The following is a 23,450-nucleotide window of genomic DNA, read 5'->3' as shown; positions in this document are numbered from 1 at the left end:
ATTACCACCCAAAGTGCACACACACACCGTGAACACACACCCAGAGCAGTGGGCAGTCAGTGCTGTGGCACCTGGGGAGCAGTTGGGGGTCTGGTGCCATGCTCAAAGATTGGATTTGACTTGGTGAACTCGTACTGAACATCTGAGCTGGTCTGAAGACTTGGTCTGTCCATCTGTATTCAACTGTTGTGACTCAGGCCAGTCTCAGTGATGCAATCAGATCCCTGATCAGTTTAAACAACTCCTGTCTTATTTATATGCCACCAGCAGTTTCAGCTTCGATCAATCAGTCAAATCCCCACCTGGAACCAGGACCAGTCTGTGCTGTGGACTGTGGACATCCCTTTATGACCTGAAGTTGCAGTTGTTGAGTTACTCTTTGTTTATTTTGTTGTGATACTTGTTCGTCTTACAGTGAAGTTTCAAGTATATTTGTGTGGTTTAATCTAATTGCCAGGCAGTCACTGACACGCAGACAACCTGGGGCAGGTAGTAGTTCTTCAGCACAGGAGTACTGGTCAGTTACCGGAGCTGCTGGAAAACCAGAAGGTCAACAAGAACCAAAGTTCTGCTGAGTTTGCGGTGCTGACATATAACTGTCTGCTGATCCTTAATACTCGTAATTATCCAACAGTTATGGCTGAAACCACGATCATTTGTTTAATTAATCTATTGGCTTTTATTCATCAGTCTATCAACATTTCATCTATAAAAAGAGACCCAGACCCAGACAAACTCAAATGGATCGCTGTCAGGCAAAATAATGAAAAGCTGATCCGGTCTCTAATGAACTTTACTGTTTTTATTTAGCTCAGCAGTGCTGGTTAATGACAGCTGGTCACTCTGTGCTCTGTCTGTACTCAAAGATCATTGATGGAGAAGCTCCACTCTGTATCGCTGCTGTACAACCAGAGTGGACTGAGTGTTTCTGAAGTTCCAACAGAGGGAGACATCTTTTCCCTAGAAGATCTCATCACATCAGTTTCAATTACACTTTCATTCACATCAGATCAATAATCTAAAGTCATCAACTTCAGTGTTTGGACCAGGTAGTTTGTGAGTAACATGGTGGATTTAACCAACATTTAAGGAAACAAAAGCTTCAGCCTGGACTTGGCACCAGTTAATACTCAATGTTAAAAGATTCTGACCAGGATCAGGGCCCAAAAGACCTGACCTCTACTGTCAAATTTCCAGCATAAATTCAGTATTTATGGAGTATTTCTCAGAGTCTAAACAAACAGATTGATTTCATGGTGAGCTGAAAATAATCTGTGGATGACAAATATAAAGCGGGAAACGTTTGGGTTCCTGTGGTGGGTTTTGATCAGGTTGTTGCTGATGTTGGACTTTGAATTAAACTTATCAGGCTGGTTTGGTCTCATGATTATTTCCATCTTTATCCCCATGAGTTTTGGTGATTTGCTGGTGAAAAGTTTATGGTTGGAAAAATGTGCAGGTTCAGGATTTTAATAAAGTCAGGCTATCCTACTTTTCAATAAACCTTCACCTTTCATCTCTTTGCATATATAAACCTCTAACAGTCTGTGTCGAGTCAGTAGAAAACTCCTCTCTAGTGCTTCTTGTTGATTCGTCGAGATCTCCTCAGACCTCGTCTCCTCCGGTTTTGACTGGACATCCAGGACCGCAGAAAGTACTTGTCGGGGCTCCTCCTGCGGTCGATGGTCTGGTTCTCCAGGTCGAACTGTCTCTGCAGCTTCAAGGCAAATGCTCGGTCCTGACGCTCCTGCTGGATCTGCTGAATGTACCGCTCATCAAAGGCCTCCTGGATGACCGCCCGATTCCTCTTCAGGTCTGAGTCTCGCTCTGCATCCAGGTGTTTGGTCTTCTGCTTCCTCTTCTTGCCCCTCCTTGAGGTAGACTGGTTGTGGATGCTACTGTCGGACTCCTTCTTTGGACTCTGTGAGTCCTTTGGCACTAATTTACATGACTGGAAACCAGAGTTTTTAGTATACGGTGAGAACGATTGTTTCCGACTAAAAAGCGTTCCTCCGCTGCAGGATTCTGGGGTGCCAACGGCCGGCTCAAAGTCTGAGTTTCCTCTCAATGTCGTTTCAGTGCTGTAGTGGATTGCAGGGACCCGGATCTTCACAGATTGTTTCTGGAAGCTGTCTGTGTCTCCAGCTGGAGGTTCAAAGAGGATCCTCCTCTTGTTGATGGACATCACTCCGTCTCCTACTGGGGACTGATGATTCTTGGTGGTATCCTCCTCCCCGCCATTCTTGTTGTGGAGCTCGGTGACGGGGCTCGTCAGTGTCGCTTTGGAGTTTACTTTGAGGCTCTGGCGGTCAATTTCAATCTGCCTCCACTTCTGCAGGACAGCTGGACTGGCCTCGTAGCTGGTGGCCTTTTGCAGACCGCGGGTCAGGTTCCTGGGCGTGGATTTGACGATGGTGGGCTCCATCAGACGGCCGTCCGGCAGACGTTTGGGCGGTGTGCACGGAGAGCACACAATGGGTTTGAAGTGGTTGAGCTCCTCAGAGATGCTGTCATTGCTCTCAGGGCTGATGGAGCGCTCGGGTCGAGGAGGAGGAAGGATCAGAGGAGTCGACGAGGACGATGGTGATGTGATGACAGCTCGCCAGGTAAGTCTCCGGTCGGGAGCTGTGATTGGAGCAGAGACGGAGCGACTGTTCTCAGAGGAGAGGAGGATTCCTGCTGTGTAGCTGTGGCTGATGCCGACCTGACAGACCAGACAGGAACAGAAATAAAAGTTTAAACAAAGAACAGAGAGAGGAGCTTTACAGGTGTGCTTTGGACCCACAGAGGGGGGGGTTAGATGTTAAAACAACCACTGAGTCACTGCAGCTGCTCCAGAAAACAGCAATAGCCCTGAGATATGAGATGTGAAGAAAGCGTGTTGTGTTGCACTGACATCAAAGAGGAACATTAAAAGTTAAATTGTGGAAATGGGAAAATCCTGAGCTAGAACTAAAATGATCCTGAGTTTTTGTGGTGCCGTACCCGGTCCATCATGGCCGGCTGGGTGGTGACCTTCAGCTTTCCTGCTCTGTCCTCCACCGGGTCAGTGCAGCTGCGGCTCCGCTGAGAACCACTGAAGAAAAAAGACAAAAGGTCAGAGGTCAAATTAGCATGAACACAAGTTTTTCCATAAGGCTGTACAGCTAGGGGCTCTGAGTCAGAGTACTACACGTGGGAGTAGTATTATATCGGTGTAGGAAGTTTTAGATATGTGTAGTTTTTGTAGCACCATGTGTGCTGATGCACTGTATTCACTGTACATGGGGGACATGACAGTAAAAGTCATTGACTTGACTTGAGGAGTTGAACACGTTTGATGCTGGCTGTCACTGAACGCCTTTGAGATTTTATTCTACCAAAGAAACAGCTGTCTCCCTTCCTTTAGTCCCTGTGGTCTGAATGAAGCTCACAGGTGTGTCACCTGGCAGCTCGGCTCGGCAGGTTAACGTAAAATATCGTTCCCAATGCTCTGTGCTCACCCATTGAAGGCTGATGAGATTTTGGTTTTCCTGATGAAGGCCGAGATGTTTCTGATCCTCCTGATCGGCTCCTCGTTCTCTGAGTCAGACAGAACCCCCTGAGGAAAAACATTGATTTTAGAGTTTCACACTGAAAATAGAAAATTTATATAATGTTGAATTTGAAAAGTCCACTCGCAGCTGCATGTTTTGAAATGAATGATTTTCCAGGATATTTGTATATATAATGACAATGGATGGAAACTGGGGGAAATCTAAGAGCTGCTACTGGTGTGATTTACAGGCTCTTCGTCTCGTCGGGCTGATCCAGATTCGTCTTTACAGATCACAGAGTTTTTCCTCCTCGACTCCTCTCTGTCCTCAGACAACAGCAGCTGAAACAGTCAGACAACAACAGTCAGAAACCAAATCACCAGAACGTTAAACTAAATATAAATGGACCAAACATCCTCAATTGATTATAGAAGTTTGAACTGAATTCAAGGCTATGATCATTTCAGACAGGCCTTCACACTGAACGTTTGACTAATGAACCACAAGTCTAGGGTTTCCACTTAATTTAAACACCACACAGACTGAATCCAACACTGTTTCACTGACGTGCTGTCACTGACGCAAACAATATGGCTAAGAGTTATTTATCAAGCACATTAATTTCCATCACACTTTGTCTTTACTACAAGCTCCATGTAACAAGTTCAAGTTCAAGTTGAGCTTTATTGTCATTCCGCTACATGAGGGGACATACAGTGGAACGAAATGTCGTGCCTCACAGGACCATGGTGCTATATAAATACAGACATACAACAATGAAGTAAGAGTGCAACAATGATGTAAGAACTTTTGACTATAAAATACATACACTACTCACAAAAAGTTAGGGATATTTGACTTTTTCAGAATGTCAGAATGCACCTAAAATACACTATAACCTTTACAGCTGAACTTAATTGACCTTCTCTAAACTTTTGAATGCACATGTCCAACTGTTCAATGTTTCAGTACTTATCGCATAACATGGTGTTCTCTAACAAGGTGATTAACCACAAAAATCACAACAAATGTCTGATCCATGACAATCGACCACTAAATGTTCTGGTTCAATGACAGTTCACATTTAAACAGTCCTCTTCATCATGCTGTTCACATTTTGACATCATGAGACCAAGACAACACCTAACAATTGACAAGTTATTGAGACATTGAAATTTTTTGTTGTGGTACCCACCACTGTTGTTAGCTTTTGTTTCAATAAATTGTTTGAGATGAAGAAATTACCATTGTATACTTCTACTTAAATGCCCTACTTTATCACTGTAGTATGAACTTTTTACATTTTCCATAAATTTCACCTGAAAGTCGAATATCACTAACTTTTTGTGAGTAGTGTAAATGGTTTTCTACACAAAGTAAAATATACAAACTATTACACTGTACAAATGCCTCATATAAATACTATACATGTGCAGAGAGAAATACTGTACATGTGCAAACAGAACAAAAGGTGATGTGGGGTGAGATGGTCCATGTTTCAGGAGATATGGGGTGTCAAGGGGGCGGGGTGATTTGAGTTCAGGGCTCTCACAGCCTGGGGGAAAAAGCTGTTGAGAGGTCTGGCGGAGCAGCCTCTGATGCTCCGGTAATGTAACGATAACAATACTAACAACTACTTCCTAATAACATCAGCAATGAATTAATCACAGCTCAACATGTATTAACCTAGTACAATAATCCATCCATCCATCCATCTTCTATACCCGCTTTTCCTGGCTCAGGGTCACGGGGATCTGCTGGAGCCTATCCCAGCTCTCTCTCGGGTGGAAGGCCCTAGTACAATAATCTTACACAAAAATTATGCTGGAAAAATATTTAGCTTGATAAAATAAAAGCAGAACTATCCAAACCTTCTAAAACATTGAGGAAACTGATATCAGAACTCTGCAGAGACTGTCAGTCCACCATGTTCCTCAGTAAGAAACAGACAAAAAATAAAAATGTTTTTAATTGTTGTTAAACAAACGTGCCAGGAAACCTGACTCACCTTGTGTTTCCCTGTTGGTCCTGACAAAACGTCAGCAGACTTTGAGACAAGAGCAGGAGAAACAAAAAACTCTGGGAAGACAAATCGACAGAGAAACCACATCAAACCACAATATCTCTGAATGTAATGTAACATCAGCAGACTGAAACACACACACGTGGTTTTGATATTAAAATACAGTAAATATACATGTGAAGACATAGAATAAGAAACAAATGAACAGCTTTTAAACTTTAAAACAATCTTTCCCAGCACAGAATGAACTGTGTCAGGTTTAAATCAGAAATGTGTTTAAATGAAATTGCTGTTTGGCTGCATGTGTTCATACGATTTCCAATATTAAACACTTGTTTTGTGAGACCAAAGTTAAAAACTGAGACTCAATTTGGTATTTGTCAGCATAAACGTTATCAAACTAGTAGCAGATGAAATTTGTGTTGACGAGTAACAGACTAATGACTGCAGCTCTGCACGTTAGAGAAGATGTGACAGGAAAACTTAGTGTCAGACAAAGCCACAACCCATTGAAAACAGGAATATTAGAGACAATATAATGTCTCCCAACCAAACCCAACAGCACCGATAAAAATGACCTCAGTAATAAACATGAGCTCAGCATGAGAAAGCTTTAAAAACACATTTACATCTGCCATTACGTCGAGCAGCTCATGTAAATTACTGATGACAGTGGGTTTGGTGCCGACATAAAACTTAACAAAACACTGATTAAAACTAAATAAAAGGTTTGCTGCTCAAATGTTGGTGTCAGATTGAATCACACTGGAAACAAACAGTCAGATAAAACCATGATGAAGGAGACAGAGATAAGAGAGTACTAATACTGCAGTAAATCATCTGAAAGTACTAATACTGCAGGAAATCATCTGAAAGTACTAATACTACAGGAAATCAGCTGAAAGTACTAATATTGCAGTAAATCAGCTGAAAGTACCAATACTTCAGTAAATCAACTGAAAGTACCAATACCGCAGTAAATCAGCTGAAAGTACTAATACCGCAGTAAATCAGCTGAAAGTACTAATATTGCAGTAAATCAGATGAAAGTACTAATACCGCAGTAAATGAACTCCACCTACAGCCGTACACGTCTGGACAAGTCTGGACAAGTCAAGTCTCACCAAACCTGAACAGAAACTGACCAAGAGACAAAATATCTAAATCTATAGCTGCTGCCACATGTAAATGAATGAAACTGATTTAAAAACACTGGGGTCAGTGTTCAAATCTGTTTTCCTGATAACCTCATTGATTCGTCTCTGAGCTGAAGGGATCAGCTTCTGCTTCATACAAAACTCCATCTGCCTTAAAGTGTCACAACATGAGTTAAGTCCTGAAATTGTTTCTGTGGACTCAGTGGTACCTCACACTCACAAACTCCTAAGGCCTCCAGATGTTAAAACGACACAGAATAAAGTTACAACCGTCCCCGTTAAAATCTGTCTCTTTCTGTTTTTCCTGTGAAACAAAAACCCAGCGGCGGTGCTGGTGAAACGGAATGTCAACTACAGTTCTCTCGGTAAACACACCGACCTCTCCGGGCGTCGCAGTCCCTCCTTCCCGGCCTGCTGCAGCTTCTATCGGGGTCACTCCTCTTCCGGAGCCGCTCCTCGGTGCCGGAGTGTCTGCGGGCCAGGCACAGCGGACAGGCCGGGTGTCCGCAGGGCGGGCTACCGCTGGGCTGAGCCTGCGCACACACCGCGCACTTCTTCGACTCGTCCTCCGAGGGGACGGACCCGCACCCAGCTCCGGACCGGGGCGTGCTAGCAGCGGTGCTGACCGGTCTTCCAGGCCGATCGGCGGCCCCCGTGGTCGCCATCTTCCCTGGTGAGCGTCGTCTCTCCGGGCTCTCGCGACAGGCCCCGCCCTGCAGAGTGGACGCGCGTGCAGCCCGCCAACCGCGGAGCTGGAACACGGCGCGAGCCGTCACCGTAAAACCGGTTTGATTTAACAAAAGTCACAAAACCGTCACAAGCATTATAGAAATACAGATTCCAACCACCTTACATTTTAATGTAACACTTTTTAATGTGATTTTTAAATTGAAATATATTTTCTCTCACACCACGACGACTTTTCACTATTTTTTTGTTCCAGTTATTTGCATACAGAAATCTTCCCAATGGATGATTCATTAATAATATCGAACCCTATTAACACATTTCTAATAAAATAAAAATATTCTGAGTTTTATTATGAAATGATTCATTGCCACTGTGCTAGTGGCAGCAGAGTGCTGCTGGAACCGGAAATAGACCCTGATTAAACCGAAGAAGAAGAAGAAGAAGAAGAAGAAGAAGAAGAAGAAGAAGAGGAGGAAGAGGAGGAAGAGGAGGAGAACGTCAACAATGGCGGTGCGCACTGAGCGGAGCGGGTAGAGGATTGTCAGTGCAGGTACAGGTAAACTCTGACGTCACACATTTTTTTAATCACCTCACGTCAACCTAAACATGACGTTATAAGAAACTGGTGAAAAAAAGCTTCAAACCAAACAAACACGTTTAGTTTCATACGTGTAACAACAAAGGTCCAACAGCCTGCGTGTTATTATGACGTGTGTTGTTCAGTCTGTTAAAGTGTCCATGTGTCTGTGCATGAGAATAAAAATCTGAATGTACTTTTATTAGGTGGATTAGGTTTAATGTGACTTTGTTAAACTTCATCATTGATGAAAATCTGAGTCGTAATGTGACTCAAGAAGAATATTCATGACATTATCCAGGTGCTATATAGAATAATAAGAATTATTTAGGAACCAGATGAGGCTCTTCAAACACGTATTGTGTCATTGTAGTTTATCTGTGGTGTTTCTCTCTTACTGTCCTAACGTCCCTCACGTTAAATCACAGTTTAGCAGTGAAACTATCAAAACTCTGGGGTCAGTGAAGCAGCAGATATGTCTGAATATCCAGATGTGGTTTTCTGCAGATGATACAAGCTGTGACACACTGTGTTCAAACTGTGACTTCACAGGTGAAACAGTCTACATATAATTATTCCTCATTGGCTTTTAATGTGTAGGCTCTGTTACACCAACATCCTTAGCCTCCTGTAGATCAAACTTAGCTATCAAATTCCTGGTGGGGAAATTTTGGACTTGATCGCAAGGTAGAAGTAGAAATGCTTCATATGTCTGAAGCTTGAAGTGAAACATCCTCAGGATGATAAATACCATGTTAACATACCTGAACATACCTGAAAGTTTAAGTTTTTTTTTTTTTTTTTTTTTTTTACACCAGGGTGACTTTTCCCAGATGCAGGCTGGCAGGCCGGTGGTGGAGGTGGTCCATCTGGGCCTGGTCTCCTACCAAGATGCTCTACGGCTTCAGCAGGTGTACGTGAACCGGCACAGATCTGGTCCAGCTCATGCCCTGCTGCTCTGTCAGCACCTTCCGGTCTACACCACTGGAATACGTCATAAACCCTACCCGGCCAACCTGCTCGACCGACTCCAGCTGCTGGGGGCCGACGTCCACCGAACCAACCGAGGAGGACTCATCACTTTCCACGGGCCAGGACAGCTGGTCTGTTACCCAGTCCTGAACCTGAGCAGCTTCAAGAAGGTCTGGATGGCTCTGGTGTTGAGTTTAACATACCTTAATGTAACTGGACATGCTTTTAATCTCGGTTCTACTTTCTCAGAGTGTTCGTTGGTATGTCTGTGAGCTTGAGAAAACCATCATCTCGCTCTGCAGCAGGTTTGGAATCAAGGCGTCAACGTCGCCTCACACTGGCGTTTGGGTCGAGGACAAGAAAATATGTGCCATTGGTACGAGACCACAAGTTGAACTCTGCAAAATCATCATAAATCGCTAATTTTAACACGATGAATGCACTTGTTTATGAGTTGTGTCTTGATGATATTTGGTCATTTGTAGAATCCACATTTCTAAACTGCACCTATAAGACTGTGGTTATCCACTGTTCATAGACTGGGAAGAATAGCAAAAACTCCTGTTATTCCAACAGCAAATGAGGGTTACCTTCAGCCTGAATTAGCTATTTTTGCATTGTTTTTTATTTGGAGCCAGTTACTGTCCCTACCTTATGGATCAGCTGACTTGTCCATCTTACCGTCAGTGTATCAGTAGCCTTTCATCAAATTTAGAGCTCTGTCCCCCTGTGTGAATGCTGTTTTCTTGTTGTGCCTTAAGGGATCCACTGTGGTCGATACGTCACGTCTCACGGTTTGGCTCTGAACTGTAACACTGACCTGTCATGGTTCAGCTACATTGTACCCTGTGGTATCGAAGGGAAAGGAGTAACATCAATGAGTGCCGAGCTGCGGAGAGATGTTAGCGTGGAGGAAACCATCCCTCACCTGCTGGATGCCTTCAGAGCCCAGTTCAACTGTCAGCTGGTTGATGGACAAACACCTGAACCTGTAGAGGACAGTGGATGATCATCATAGAAACTGACCTGAAGGGACTTCATATGATCATAATCATTTTTATCAGCATCATCTCTGTGCATCCATGACACAAAGCCACCCAGCTCTGAATTTGTGCATTGAAACTGCCTGACATTTCCATTTAAGGTCCAGAATCATTGCTGACTTTGTTAGATGGTAGATGTTGCAGGGTTGAGTCCAGATTTTGGGCTAATTAGTAGATATGAGGACATTTTGTAGTAATTTAATTTAAAAAAATGAAATCAATGCACCAAAGTAGTATAATATAAAATCAAATAATATAATTTCTACTTGACGTTTGGGTCTTTAAATCAGTCTCACCACAGTGTCCATATAGCAGCAGTTTCTGATCATATTCTAAGACGTCTTCAGATCCTTTAGTTCAGTTAAAACATATTCAACTATAACTACAAGTCCTTGTTTAACATTTTAGAAAACCTAAAGTACAGAAACAAACAAATGTCTAAAAAGTAAAAGTACTTGTTATGGTCAGTGTTATTGAGTCAGCTGATGCATTAACATGAAGGCAGCAGCTAAAACCTAATGACAAGCAGCTTTCACCTGTGGATAAGACAATAGGCATTTGTTCGCTAAATTGGTAGCTACTACTATTTTTTTAAAAATGAGGATGTTGTGGTTACAGACTGAGACCGGTATAGGCTTATTTCTTTTACCTGTAAGAATTAATGTCGATAGAAACACTGTTGGTCAGAATCTGTGTAAAAATTAGCTGGTCGTGTGTTAATTTCAAAATAAGTGTCTTCCGGTGAGACTTTTATTTTACAATTAGAGCGGACGTTGAGTGTGTTGTTTGGGACTTTACACGTGTGTATAAACTTCATGTTTCTGTCTGAATTTCCAGATGAATCTTTACGGGGAAATGTTATTGGTTAGCGGTTAGCCGGCTAACACCGGCCCCCAGTGGCTGTAATGGTAGCCTGCAGCTAACGTTAGCCTCGGTGTGTGACGGTAACGGCAAACAGGCAGAAGCATCAGCTATAACTATCGGTGAGGTCCCGGTGCCGGTGCCGGTGCAGCCAACAGCCGGGAGCTAACAGTCCGACAGCGTGCTAGCGGTTTATCCCGGAGTCCAATGCCCCTGCTGGGGGTCACGGAGGGGTAGCTAGCCTGGCTCTGTCCGTCAGCATGGGAGACGATAACGGAATAAACGGGGACCTGAACGCCAACCTGAAGTGTCAGAGCACCGGGGACCCGAAACTGGACAAGGCGGTGCACCAGTGGCTAACCTGGGACAAAGTGAGTGCCTGCCCGGCTGTGGGGACGGCGACCCAGACTCCATTACAAATATAACATTTTAGGGCATCATTGGCGAAACTGTAGTAATAATTCCCAAGATACCGTGTTTATCAGATACTTTTGGTCGTCTGGTAAAATCGGCATGTCAATTATTACCAAAGCACCACATTTCTAATATAAACTGTAACTTTTTGATCAGGTGAAGGCATCTAAGAACTGGCGCAGCAGCTGCTATTTGTCATTTATGTTAAACAGGATCTGATGAGGTGAAACAGGCCGGATTAAACTACTAGAATAGACCATTTAGAAGGTGTCGCAGTCACGTTTAATTTTGCATTTGATCGTGTGGATTTGCAGGACAATGCAAAATGGGCAAGTTTTAAATCTGAGTTTCTGAATTAGGACACAGCCGGTGTGTGGGCTGGCTTTAGCCTCGGTGCCCGCAGTGCGGACCTTCAGGCCGGCTGCCAGGCGGCATCAGCGGCGGCCGTCTGAGTCAGTAGCAGATCAGGTGGCGGTGACTCAGCTCATTTTACTATATTAGGAGAAAGTAGTAAAATGACCTATGCCATTACGACGTATTTACATTGATCATATTCTCATCTATCAGTTAACTACGAGGAATCAGCCTGTGAAGGCCAGTTTGAAGCAGCTGCACGATGTTTATAGTCACCCAGTGTGTATTCGGATTCACCCCGTATTTCTGTTTGCCCACGTCTGCACTAAACATCTGGAAAACCAGTGCGTTTAAGGCAAATAAGGCATTTACACAGCTCAGTTCACACACTAGGCAGCTTCAAGTTACAGGAGACGAAACTTTAAATGGAACTCAAAACAAGTCGGTGAAGTTAATCTAATCTTTGTAAAAATGCTGGTGTTCGGTTGCCAACCTTCTGCTTAACTCTTTTCTCCACCACTGCAATGAGGACAAGGTCACTTATCTGAGAAAACAAATTCCAATAAGAACAATTTACAATAATCGTAACACTGAGACACTACACGACTGGCGTTAAAAGTCACACTGACCCTTGTGAGTAAAAAAATAAAAATCTGTTTATCAATGACTCCTGTACATGTCAGTCAGCACTGAGTGAACTGAACAATTCAGTGGTGTTGTATTGTCGCACAATAATGTGTGTGTGTGTGAATGTGTGTGTGTCAAAAACCAGCTCCAGATGCTGAAAACGACCGTCACTTCTTACAGTCGACTGGTCTCTGTTCTGGTTCCACTGCAGCTTCTCTCTGCTCACAGGAGCGTATGGAGCTGGTTTTTGGAAAAAGACGGGCCTCCCATTGTTGGTGAGGAAGAACCATGTGAGCCAGGTCAGCGGTGTGGCTCCCTGCTGTGTTTTTAGTAGTTTTTGGACAACAATGGATGTCTACGACACAGACCAATAAGCTGAACCAGGTTCTGTATTCACACACATTCATTGGTGCTGTCAGTCTCTGGATGGGATCTGGACTCAGTGACACACAGTGACAGTCATAGCTGCTGCCTTTTAGGACTAAATCAGCTGCTTGAAGAACAGATCAGGATTAAAGGTGTCCTGTCACAGCAAAACTTGCTGGTGGACTCGACCACAGTCGCACTGTCTTTACAGGCGTCAGATCAGCTGCAACTGATGCACAGTCCAGGACCAGTTATTCCAGTTCAGGTATAAATGTGAAGGTGACCAACTGTCAGTGTCAAGTAACTGATGACAGGTTCAAGGCAGATGGACTTGAAACAGGGTTTTCACCCAGCTCCAGAAGGACTGATTCCAAGCTGCTGTAAAACTAAAGATGTGATGTGAAAACGTGGAGATGCCACAGAAAGCTCAGTGACCTCACCCCGGTGTGCTTTTAAAGGTCACGGCTGCCACAAGGCTTTCTGACCTCAGCTGGAAATGTCAACAGCCTGGAAAAGACTCACAGGCAGATTTATGCAGCATTACCATTGACCGTGTGATCTGCGTATGTAATCACATCTTCTCCTGACTCATTTAAAAACCTACGGGTTACTCTGGACGAACTCTGTGGGGAACATGTCTGTGGATGTCACTCTAAGTATTTACACTGATAACACAGAGATGAACACAGAAGAACACAATTTTAACACAGTTAAAGTTCAGTTCTACTGTAACTGCACTTACTGCCAACAACTACATGAAGCTATTAAGTGTAGAAACAAAATGACAATATAGTAAAACACAAGTGGACTCATAAAATGTTTTCATTAGACAAGTTAGCAGGAAAAGTGAACATTAATAAATAGCTAATCATGTTCTCATTGCACATAGTGTGTTATAAGGTTACTACATGTGTGTTTGCTAGTATAAATGAGAATTAGGGGAATTTTAAAGTAAAATGTGACCATCTGTTGGACACAACTCAGACAAGTATCAGCCTGGTGTTATTTTATATTTTCTTTTTATCCATAAACTCCCACTGAAGATGGAAACTTTTCAAAACTGCTCACAAATCCTGCGTTGTAAAACAGTTGTCAAATGTTTGTGGAGGTGAAGATTTCTAGCCACTTTTCTCAGTAAAATCTCAGGAGGTTCATTATGACTGATTATCACAAAGTGAGCGTAGCTTCTCATCACTGTCACCTTCTCATTTAGCACATCTCCAAACTGTTTTCAAACCTCCGCACACAAGTGGGACCCAGGGGAAGGTGATCGATGGGGCTCTAATGGATTTCCTCTCCTGTGCTGTAGAACCACTGGACCCGGGCTCAGGTGGAGTCTCTGATAGTGGCAGGTCGGTTGGATGACCTGAGGTCAAGACTCTGCAGCAGGATGAGTTTTGGTACAGCTGGACTCAGAGCGCCGATGGGAGCCGGATTTAACCGGATTAACGACCTTACCATCATCCAGTCTACACAGGTGGGACCAGTTAATCCAGCAGTAACATCCATTTGGATTTTGCCCAGCACATCATCACATTTCAGCGTATCTTTGTATATTAGTGTTATTTGCATGAATCATTACATTTGGTTAACAAAGAAAACAATTGTTACAATTTCCTGCAATAAATAAAAGACGAAAAATCAATTAAAATGAATTTTTAATAACATGAAGTTTAAACACTTCTGTCTGTCTTTAGGGTTTGTTTTCCTACCTGTCCAGGTACTTCCCAGACTTCAGCAGCAGAGGGCTGGTGGTTGGTTTTGACACCAGAGGGCATGAGGAGAGTGGCTGCAGCAGTCAACGGTATTCACCTGCACACAGATCAGAAAACTGTGACTGACGACTGACTTAGATAGGACCCGTCTGCGTGGGTGGGGGATTTGGCGTTTTTGTACATAGACTTCTGGCTCCTGGTTTATGTTGATCTTTTAAAAATAGACCTATAAAGCTCCTTTCTACACTCAAGTGCCCTGAAACCACATTACCCAGTTTGACATACACCAGCTAGGGAGGGGGGGGTTAGGGTAGGGGAGCTCAGTGCACTGATGGTCCCGGGCAGTCTAGGCCTATAGCAGCATAACTAAGGGATGGTTCAGGGTTGCCTGAAGCCAGCCCTAACTATACGCTTTGTCAAAGAGGAAGGTTTTAATTCTAGCCTTAAAAGTACAGAGAGTGTCTGCCTCCTGAACCCAGGCTGGGAGCTGGTTCCATAGGAGAGGAGCTTGATAACTAAAGGCTCTGCCTCCCATTCTGCTTTTGAGAACTCTGGGAACCACAAGTAGACCTGCACTCTGAGAGCAAAGTGGTCTATTGGGATAATATGGTACTATGAGGTCTTTAAGGTATGAAGGAGCTTGATTATGAAGGGATTTGTATGTGAGAAGAAGGATTTTAAATTCTATTCTATATTTTACAGGGAGCCAATGAAGAGAAGCCAATATAGGAGAAATATGATCTCTCTTGCTAGTTCCTGTCAGGACTCTGGCTGCGGCATTCTGGATTAATTGGAGGCTTTTTATGGAGATATTGGGACATCAGGATAGTAATGAGTTACAGTAATCTAGCCTTGAGGTAACAAATGCATGGACTAGTTTTTCTGCATCATTTTGAGACAGGATGTTCCTAATTTTGGAAATGTTGCGCAGGTGAAAGAAGGCAGTTCTAGAGATTTGTTTTATGTGTGAGTTAAAGGACATGTCCTGGTCAAAAATAACTCCAAGGTTTTTTACTGTAGTGCTAGAGGCCAGGGTTATGCCATCTAGAGTAGCTATAATTTGAGAAAAGTTAATACTGAGATTTTTTGGCCCAAATATAATGACTTCTGTTTTCTCAGAGTTTAAAAGTAAAAAGTTACTGGTCATCCAGGCCTTTATGTCAATTAGACAGGCTTGAAGTCTGGTTAACTGGTTTGTGTTAACAGGTTTAATAGATAGATATAACTGAGTGTCATCTGCATAGCAGTGGTAATTAATAGAGTGCTTCCTAATGACATATCCTAAAGGAAGCATGTACAGGGTGAACAGAATCGGTCCTAGCACGGAGCCTTGTGCAACTCCATAACTAACTTTTGTTCGTGTGGAAGGTTCATCATGGACATGAACAAACTGGAATCTGTCCGATAAATAGGATTGGAACCACTTTAACGCTGTTCCTCTGATACCAATCACATGCTCCAGTCTCTGTAATAAGATGTTGTGGTCAATGGTGTCGAATGCTGCACTAAGGTCTAGGAGGACAAGTATTGAAACAAGTCCATTATCTGAGGCTAAGAGAAGATCGTTGGTAACTTTTAACAGTGCTGTTTCTGTACTATGATGTGCTCTAAATCCTGATTGAAAATCTTCAAATAGTTCATTCCTGTGTAAGTGGTCTGATAGCTGCTTAGCAACAGCTTTTTCTAGGATTTTAGAAATAAATGGCAGGTTGGATATTGGTCTATAATTAGCCAAGACTCCTGGATCAAGACTAGGCTTTTTGAGTAAAGGTTTGATTACTGCAGTCTTAAAGGCCTGTGGTACGTAGCCTGATACTAGAGATAAATTTACCAAGTCCAATAAAGATGAGTTAATTAATGGAAGGGTGTCTTTAAGCAGTCTAGTCGGGATGGGGTCTAAGAGACACGTTGATGATTTAGATGAAGCAACTACTGATGTACATTCAGAGAGATCTATAGGAGAGAAGCAGTCTAAACATAACTGAGGTCTTACAGATGATTCAAGAGCTACTGTAGTAGAAGATTCATTTATTGCAGGTATAGGAAGCATCTGCTGAATTTTATCTCTAATAGTTGTGATTTTATTTGTAAAGAAACTCATAAATTCATCACTGCTGAGAGCTAAGGGAACACTGGGCTCAACAGAGCTGTGACTTTTTGTCAGCCTGGCTACAGTGCTGAAAAGAAACCTGGGATTGTTCTTATTTTCCTCTATTAGTGATGAATAGTATGCAGTTCTGGCTTTACGGAGAGCTTTTTTATTAGTAGTTAGTAGACTGTTTTTCCAGGCTAGAAAAATTTCCTCTAAGTTTGTGGAACGCCACTTCCTTTCCAGCCTTCGTGATGCCTGCTTTAAGGTACAAATATGTAAATTATACCATGGGGCTAGTCTTCTCTGATTCACTAACTTCTTTTTCAGAGGGGCTACAGAATCAAGCATTTCACGCAGTGAGGTTACAGCGCTGTCAGCAACATGATCAATTTGGTAGGGAGTGGGATTGAAGCAGCTGCCCTCCACTATGTTTATACTTGGCATAGATGTAAATAAAGATGGAATCATTTTCTCAAATTTATTAACAGCGTTGTCGGATAAACATCTGCTGTAGTGGAATTTTCTTCCAAACGCTGCATGATCCATCATCTTAATTCAAAAGTTATTAAAGAATGATCTGACAAAACAGGATTTGGGGGTCAAGGTCAAGATCAAGGCTGTGATTGAAACAGTGGGTGGGTTTATTAACGTTTTGAATGAAACCAATTGAATCTAATATAGAATTAAATGCAATGCTGAGGCCGTTATTTTCAACATCTACATGAATGTTAAAATCTCCCACTATAATAACTTTATCTGATCTAAGCACTAAATCAGACAGGAAGGCAGGGAATTCAGTTAAAAACTCTGAGTAAGGGACAGGTGGACGGTACACAATGACAAGTAGAACTGGTTTTTGTGTTTTCCAGTTTGGATGTGAGAGACTAAGAGTGAGGCTCTCAAATGAGCTATAATTGTTCTGAAAATGAAAGTTTAATAATAAGTTTGAGTGGAAGATTGCAGCTACTCCTCCTCCACCTCGACCTGTGCTTCGAGGAACATGATAATTTTTATGACTGAGGGGGGTTGATTCATTCAGACTGACATATTCATCCTGCTGTAACCAGGTTTCAGTGAGATAAAGTAGGTCAATTTGGTGATCAGTTATCAAATCATTTACTAACAAAGATTTAGATGAAAAGGACCTAATATTTAATAGTCTACATTTGACAGTTCTGTTTTTCTGTTCAATAAGAGGAGTGGTCTTAATTTTTATGAAGTTATAGTTTCTGTGTTCCAGGCTGGCGAAGCTGACAGCTGCTGTGATGCTCAGCAGAGATGTCCCTGTTCACCTTTTCTCCACCTTTGTCCCCACGCCATACGTGGTGAGGAAACACCGATGCTTCACATCCCTCTATCAGACGAACGTCTGTTGCTGTGTAAATAGAATCAGCAGCGTACAGTTATCAAATCAGCATTTTTTTTATTTCGCAGCCATACGCCGTGAAGAAGCTTGGAGCAACAGCAGGAGTGATGATCACCGCTTCACATAATCCTAAAGAAGACAACGGATACAAGGTGAGCCAGCAACAAGTCAAGCTGACAGAGGGCTAAGGACTCCCTGTTTTATAACTTTACGGTAGTCTGAGCTGTTGCTTTATTTTTAACTTGCAGTATTAAAACTTTCCAGTTGGGACAAAGTTCAGTTTATTCAGTGAGTCTTCAGCCTCGTTTATCAAACCATGTGGTTGCATGCACAGGAACAATAAGTCCCTCACAACGCAGGCTTGCACTCACTCTATTCATTTAGAAGCCATGAAACAGATGAACGGTAAAATAACATGTCCTATAGAGAGCTCAGTGAAACAAGATGAAAACAAAGCAGAAATGAAAAAAAAAAAAAAAAACAGAAATACTTGATTCATACTTTTCCAAACCAGAGGCACAGTTGTTTCTAGAGTTTCAGGGTTCACAGTAGAGTTGTGCCTGTACCTGAGGAGGTGGTTTACCTGTGGTTACACCTATTTACCACTGGAGCTTTGTCACACACACACCTGTGCTGCTCCACCCCCTCTGCAGGTATACTGGTGTAATGGTGCTCAGATCGCCTCACCTCACGATAAGGAGATCCTGCGGAGCATTGAGGAGCAGCTGGAGCCCTGGAGCGCCTCCTGCTGGGAAGAGGAGCTGGTGGAGAAGTGCTCCCTAAGGACTGACCCCCTGACCCAGATCAACAGCTGCTACATGGATGAACTCACCTCCCTCTGCTTCCACAGGTAAGAGGAAGCCTCATTCACATTTGCAGCTCGTCCTCAAGCACCCTTAACATCAAAACTAACAATCAGATCCCTGACCACAACAGCTAGTTCAGAACAATATGTCCAGCCAGGTCTTCAGCCTCCCCATGTTCACCCAAAACACTGCTCTTCTGCACACAATCTGCAGGTCGCATATACTTTAAGACTCTGTTGCTGGTTTACAGGGTAATGAAGGGAACTGCTCATTCCTGCCCCTGAGCTGTTGTCCTCTCTGTTCTGGCTCAGTCCTTGCACATCTTTCTAAATACAGAAAACTGTATTTTCTCATGTCTCTCAGGGATCTGAACAGCAGCTGTTCGTTGAAGTTTGTCCACTCGTCCTTCCACGGTGTCGGACACGTCTTTGTCCAACAGGCCTTCCAGACTTTTGGCTTCACGCCCCCAATCCCTGTTCCTGAGCAGAAAGATCCTGACCCCAACTTCCCCTCTGTTCGCTGTCCCAATCCTGAGGAGGGAGAGTCTGTCCTGGTAGAAAACACATTCTAGTTCTTTAATTTTTTTTTTTTTTTTTTAAGTCAGATTTTTTTTTAATAATCAGGTATTTACTCCTCCTGTGCTCCAGGAGCTCTCTCTTCTCCTGGCAGAGAGGGAAAACGCTCAGATCGTTCTAGCGACAGATCCTGATGCTGATCGCCTGGCTGTAGCAGAGAGGTCTGACAGGTAACTTTTACTCAGCTTCAGTCCAGACGTTACTTCGACCTCTACCTGTGACATGTTCATGTGTAGTTGCACATGATACAGCTGTGGCACATCTGTTTACCTGCGTGTAGCTGAAATGTATTTCTCTGTTACAGACATATATACCTGTGTTAGATTTGTAGTTTACATGTGTATCTTTTGTTACAAGTATAGTTTTATTTCCTGCTGTGTAACAGGCATATTTACTAGTCTTTACATGAATGAGTTTCTTTACCTGTGTTCCAGGAGTGGTTGGAAAGTGTTCACAGGTAACGAGCTGGCGGCTCTGCTGGGTTGGTGGATGTTCTTTAACTGGAAGGAGAATAACTCCAACCCTGGAGACATTCAGGGGGTTTACATGTTGGCAACCACGGTGTCCTCCAAGATCCTAAAGGCCTTTGCTCGTGCTGAGGGGTTCCATTTCGAGGTGAGAGGCTTCGATTGCACCTGGAAATATTTTCTTAACAAAACAAGACACGATGACAGTCTGAACACTGGGCTAGAACCAGAATGTTTTTAATTCTTAGTGCTGCCAACACGTCTAATTTAGATGTGACCTGATCATGTGTAATGACGATGGTTTCCTGTCTGTGTCAATCAGGAAACTCTTCCAGGATTCAAGTGGATCGGGAACCGAATACATGAACTCTCCAAAACAGGAAACAAAGTCATATTTTCCTTTGAGGAGTCGATTGGTAATCAAGTTTATTATTTGACCTGTATTTTATTTTCAAGAGAAACAGTGAATCAGTGATTTCACCCATTCCCTTCACTTTCTCATGCTTTATTTTTTTATTATTAGATAAAGAGAGATATGGATCACGGTCTTTTTAGAAAAAGTCAAATTCTTATGTTGTTTCAGAAACAGTTTTGAGAACCAGCAAGTCCAGCGAGTCTGTTTTTCTGTCAACAGGTTTCCTATGTGGAAGTATGGTCCCAGAGAAAGATGGTGTGAGCTCTGCGGTGGTTGTGGCTGAAATGGCCTCTTACCTCCACAATAAGAACCTGAGTCTGAACCAACAACTCCACAACATTTACCAGACGTAAGTATTTTCATGTTTTCTTGTCTCCTCTACTTTAACTTTTCTAGTCAGGTGGAAGAAAGACAATGAAAAGGTCAGAGTACATGTTCAGTCCATTGACATTACAGTTAGTTAATGAGAATAAATGAGCCTGAACTCAAAGCCTGTTGAATCAGTTGTTTAAAAGTTTCCTTTAAAGTTCCCTCTGGTTTGTTGTGAAAATCAGAGTTGCATGTTGTGACCTCCTGTCTCCAGGTATGGTTATCATATTTCTAAAACCTCCTACATCGTCTGTAACCACCCCCCCACAATCCAGAGGATCTTCAGTCGGATCAGAAACTTTGACAGTGAGGGTTCGTACCCAAAGACATGTGGAGGTGCCCAGATCATCCACGTTAGAGATGTCACCACAGGATATGACAGCAGCCAGCCTGACCTCCGATCTGTAAGATGTGGACTGATGACAGCTCCGTGTCTTGATGTCTGGTTTCTGTGACATAATCTGACTCGGTTTACTCTGAAGGTCCTTCCTGTGTCAAGGAGCAGTCAGATGATCACATTCACTCTCCAGAACGGTGTCGTGGCCACGCTGAGAACCAGTGGCACTGAACCCAAGATCAAGTATTATACTGAGTTCTGCGCTGCTCCGGGGAAAAGGTCAGCTGACTACAAAACATGGTTTACCAACCACTGACTGACATAAAATCAAATAATCCTTTTTCTAGGTGCTGGGAGATTATTTATTATTCATTTATTATTATTTATTATAGATTTAAACATGTGGATGGCTGTTCATTAAATAATCCAAAATCAGCCTGGATGTCAGAAGTTTTTACTATGTCATGTTCTAACACCAGGTGGCAGCAGTCTGCATTCTTAAACCCACATGTATGATCTGTGTTGCAGTGATGTGACCACTCTGGAGGAGGAGCTGAAGAAGGTAACCACTGCTCTGCTGGACGAGTTTCTGGAGCCAGAGAAAAACAATCTTATTCGCCGCTTCGTGTAACCTTGCTTCCTCCTACCTAGTCCTCTTGTGATGTCAGAGCTTGTTGTGTTTTTAGACAAATCAGCTGAGAGCTGTTGGTAAAGTTCAGGTTGGACTGATAAAAGAGAAATATTTTATGTTAGTGACTGAAAATGAATGGATTCATAAGTTATCAATATCCTGATCAGTATTTAGTTGCAGGTCTGAACTGTGGTATTTTGTGCTCATCATTAATTACCATACAGCAGAGAGCATGATGGGTAAACAGTCCAAAACTGAAAGATTTTATTTTTCTTAAAACCTTCTTTCTTTTGATTGGTTAAAAACAATGGTTCCCAACCCTGGTCCTCAATGAACACTGCCCTGCTTGTTTTCAAGTGGGGCAGTGTTTTTTAGGACCAAGGTTGGGAACCACTGGGTTAAAAATTTCAGGAGCAGGTAACATGAAAGTAAAGAAAAAAGTATTTGTGAGTGTATTTTCATACAAAATGAATTGAACTGAGTAGAACATTTATATAAACTGCTTTTGAATTAGAGTCCTGCACTTTGAAAACAATGAAAAGCAAAGTTATGGAAGTTTATTAATGACAGCGTAACTGAGCACACAACACAGATTCATCCAGTATGTTTTGTAGTGCAGCCTTATTTTTGATGAGGTCTTTCTATTTTTTTAAACATACAAACATTAACAAGAAACCTTCCATCTTAACATATTTTTTTTGGTCTGAACCACACAATCTACTTTAAAAAATGATATGAAAATTTTTTAAAACATTTCTTGAGATACATTGATTTTGTCTAAGGAGAAAATGTCATGATAGAACTATAAAATGGTATTTTGTTAAAAAGGAAAGTTTAATGAATAAAATAATTTGGTGTGTAGTAATAAGACAAGAACATGTGTAACATAATATCTTTTTTAAAAGTTCTCTAGGACAGTCGTGTAAAAATGAAAGTCAACTACTTCAAGTAAAACAAGCTGAGACATGAGACAGCTTTGATTTTTAAAGAAGAAACAAGACAAGTCGAAAATCAGTCATTCAGGTCAAAGCCTGCGTGAGCTGCTGAAATGGTCCAGACCTTTCACCCAAAATCTAAAAGTGAATTAATTTAACTTCCTGAATTTATCCTAACAAGTTGAGACTGAACTCTCTGATTGGATGTTTCTTGCAATGCACTCTGGGAATTCTATAACGTTTATGACAGTATTGCACAGTCTTTTAATACAGAAGTGAAATAAAGTAGTTTTGACAAATACAGAATTGTTTGTAAGTAAATTCAGCAAAAAAGCTTTAGGTTCATCCTTTCAAATGTGATTTTTTTTTTGTTTCATATCCAAATTTTAAAAAGACAATCTAAAATTGTGATTCTTTTTTTTTAACCATTTTTGATTTTTATAGAGTAAATGATTGATAAGAACAACGGGTTTGATGAAACTGTCTAACATCTTTTTACGTCTTTATTCATTGTCACTTTAGATTAAGATCAGCTTCTTATTTGACCAGTTGACACTTTTGTCATTAATGAACTTCCAGAGATGGAGAATAAAATAAAGCCAGCTTATTTTTCTTTATTTAGTTTTTGATATTTATCTGAAAGTTTCCCACTCACACAGTGGATGTTATTTATTTTTATAAAACATATAAATGTACAGAGAACAAGAGGCTGATGATGGCGTCACATATTGTTCAGGTCCAGGTGTTGCTTAACAAGCTTGGTTTTCTGAAACAGTGAGACCTCTGTTCTGTTGTTGCAGCTTCAATCCTTCTGTCGCAGATAAAAGCTTTTAATGTTTCTCTGATGAGCCATCAATAAAACTAAATAAAACTTTACAGGTGTGTTTATTTATCAAACAGTTTTCAGCTGAAAAATTGTCACGTGTCACCTGTTTGAGAAGGCAGCTTGTTGAGTTGCCAGAAGAACAGAAGAAAACACATTGACAGTGTATAGGGGTGGGACTATACAATGGTCACCCATAGCGTTACGCACTGCGAGAATGAAGTCAATTCAGTCGCCATTTTCGGCCATTATGGACGTCGTCATGCTGCTTTTGAGGAGCCAGAAGTACCATATTTGGACAACAATCAAAGTGTTCAGCA

The 23,450-nt window shown here is 42.1% G+C and overlaps 3 protein-coding genes across 4 annotated transcripts; 2 read left to right on the top strand and 1 right to left on the bottom strand.

The window, feature by feature from the left end:
* Positions 1-782: 782 nt before the first annotated feature.
* On the bottom strand, positions 783-7,400 carry rnf169 (ring finger protein 169). The gene is made up of 6 exons (XM_026299023.1): positions 7,075-7,400; positions 5,524-5,594; positions 3,764-3,856; positions 3,483-3,580; positions 2,986-3,076; positions 783-2,704 (listed from the first exon to the last, which is right to left on the bottom strand). The coding sequence occupies exons 1-6, from the start codon at positions 7,358-7,360 to the stop codon at positions 1,574-1,576; spliced, it is 1,770 nt and encodes a 589-aa protein (XP_026154808.1). The 5' UTR covers positions 7,361-7,400; the 3' UTR covers positions 783-1,573.
* A 424-nt stretch (positions 7,401-7,824) lies between these two features.
* On the top strand, positions 7,825-10,247 carry lipt2 (lipoyl(octanoyl) transferase 2). Of its 2 annotated transcripts, none has more exons than XM_026293371.1 (4): positions 7,825-7,935; positions 8,781-9,104; positions 9,184-9,310; positions 9,696-10,247. In XM_026293371.1, the coding sequence occupies exons 2-4, from the start codon at positions 8,796-8,798 to the stop codon at positions 9,941-9,943; spliced, it is 684 nt and encodes a 227-aa protein (XP_026149156.1). In that variant the 5' UTR covers positions 7,825-7,935; positions 8,781-8,795; the 3' UTR covers positions 9,944-10,247. The 2 variants fall into 2 exon arrangements, with proteins under 2 accessions (XP_026149156.1, XP_026149148.1); XM_026293363.1 differs by having other exon boundaries at positions 7,838-7,941.
* A 539-nt stretch (positions 10,248-10,786) lies between these two features.
* pgm2l1 (phosphoglucomutase 2-like 1) lies at positions 10,787-23,178 on the top strand. Its single transcript, XM_026293351.1, has 14 exons — positions 10,787-11,209; positions 13,909-14,076; positions 14,297-14,403; positions 17,647-17,731; positions 17,841-17,924; positions 18,426-18,622; positions 18,942-19,131; positions 19,226-19,323; positions 19,588-19,768; positions 19,943-20,036; positions 20,255-20,384; positions 20,619-20,808; positions 20,887-21,020; positions 21,270-23,178. Exons 1-14 carry the CDS (start codon positions 11,099-11,101, stop codon positions 21,370-21,372), a joined length of 1,872 nt encoding a protein of 623 aa, XP_026149136.1. The 5' UTR covers positions 10,787-11,098; the 3' UTR covers positions 21,373-23,178.
* The last annotated feature ends 272 nt before the right edge of the window (positions 23,179-23,450 follow it).

The sequence above is a fragment of the Mastacembelus armatus genome, chromosome 13 (assembly GCF_900324485.2).
Source record: "Mastacembelus armatus chromosome 13, fMasArm1.2, whole genome shotgun sequence".
Taxonomy (NCBI): Eukaryota; Metazoa; Chordata; class Actinopteri; order Synbranchiformes; family Mastacembelidae; genus Mastacembelus; species Mastacembelus armatus.
Note: the sequence above shows the minus strand (reverse complement) of the source record. Positions and strands in the feature narration are given on the sequence as shown.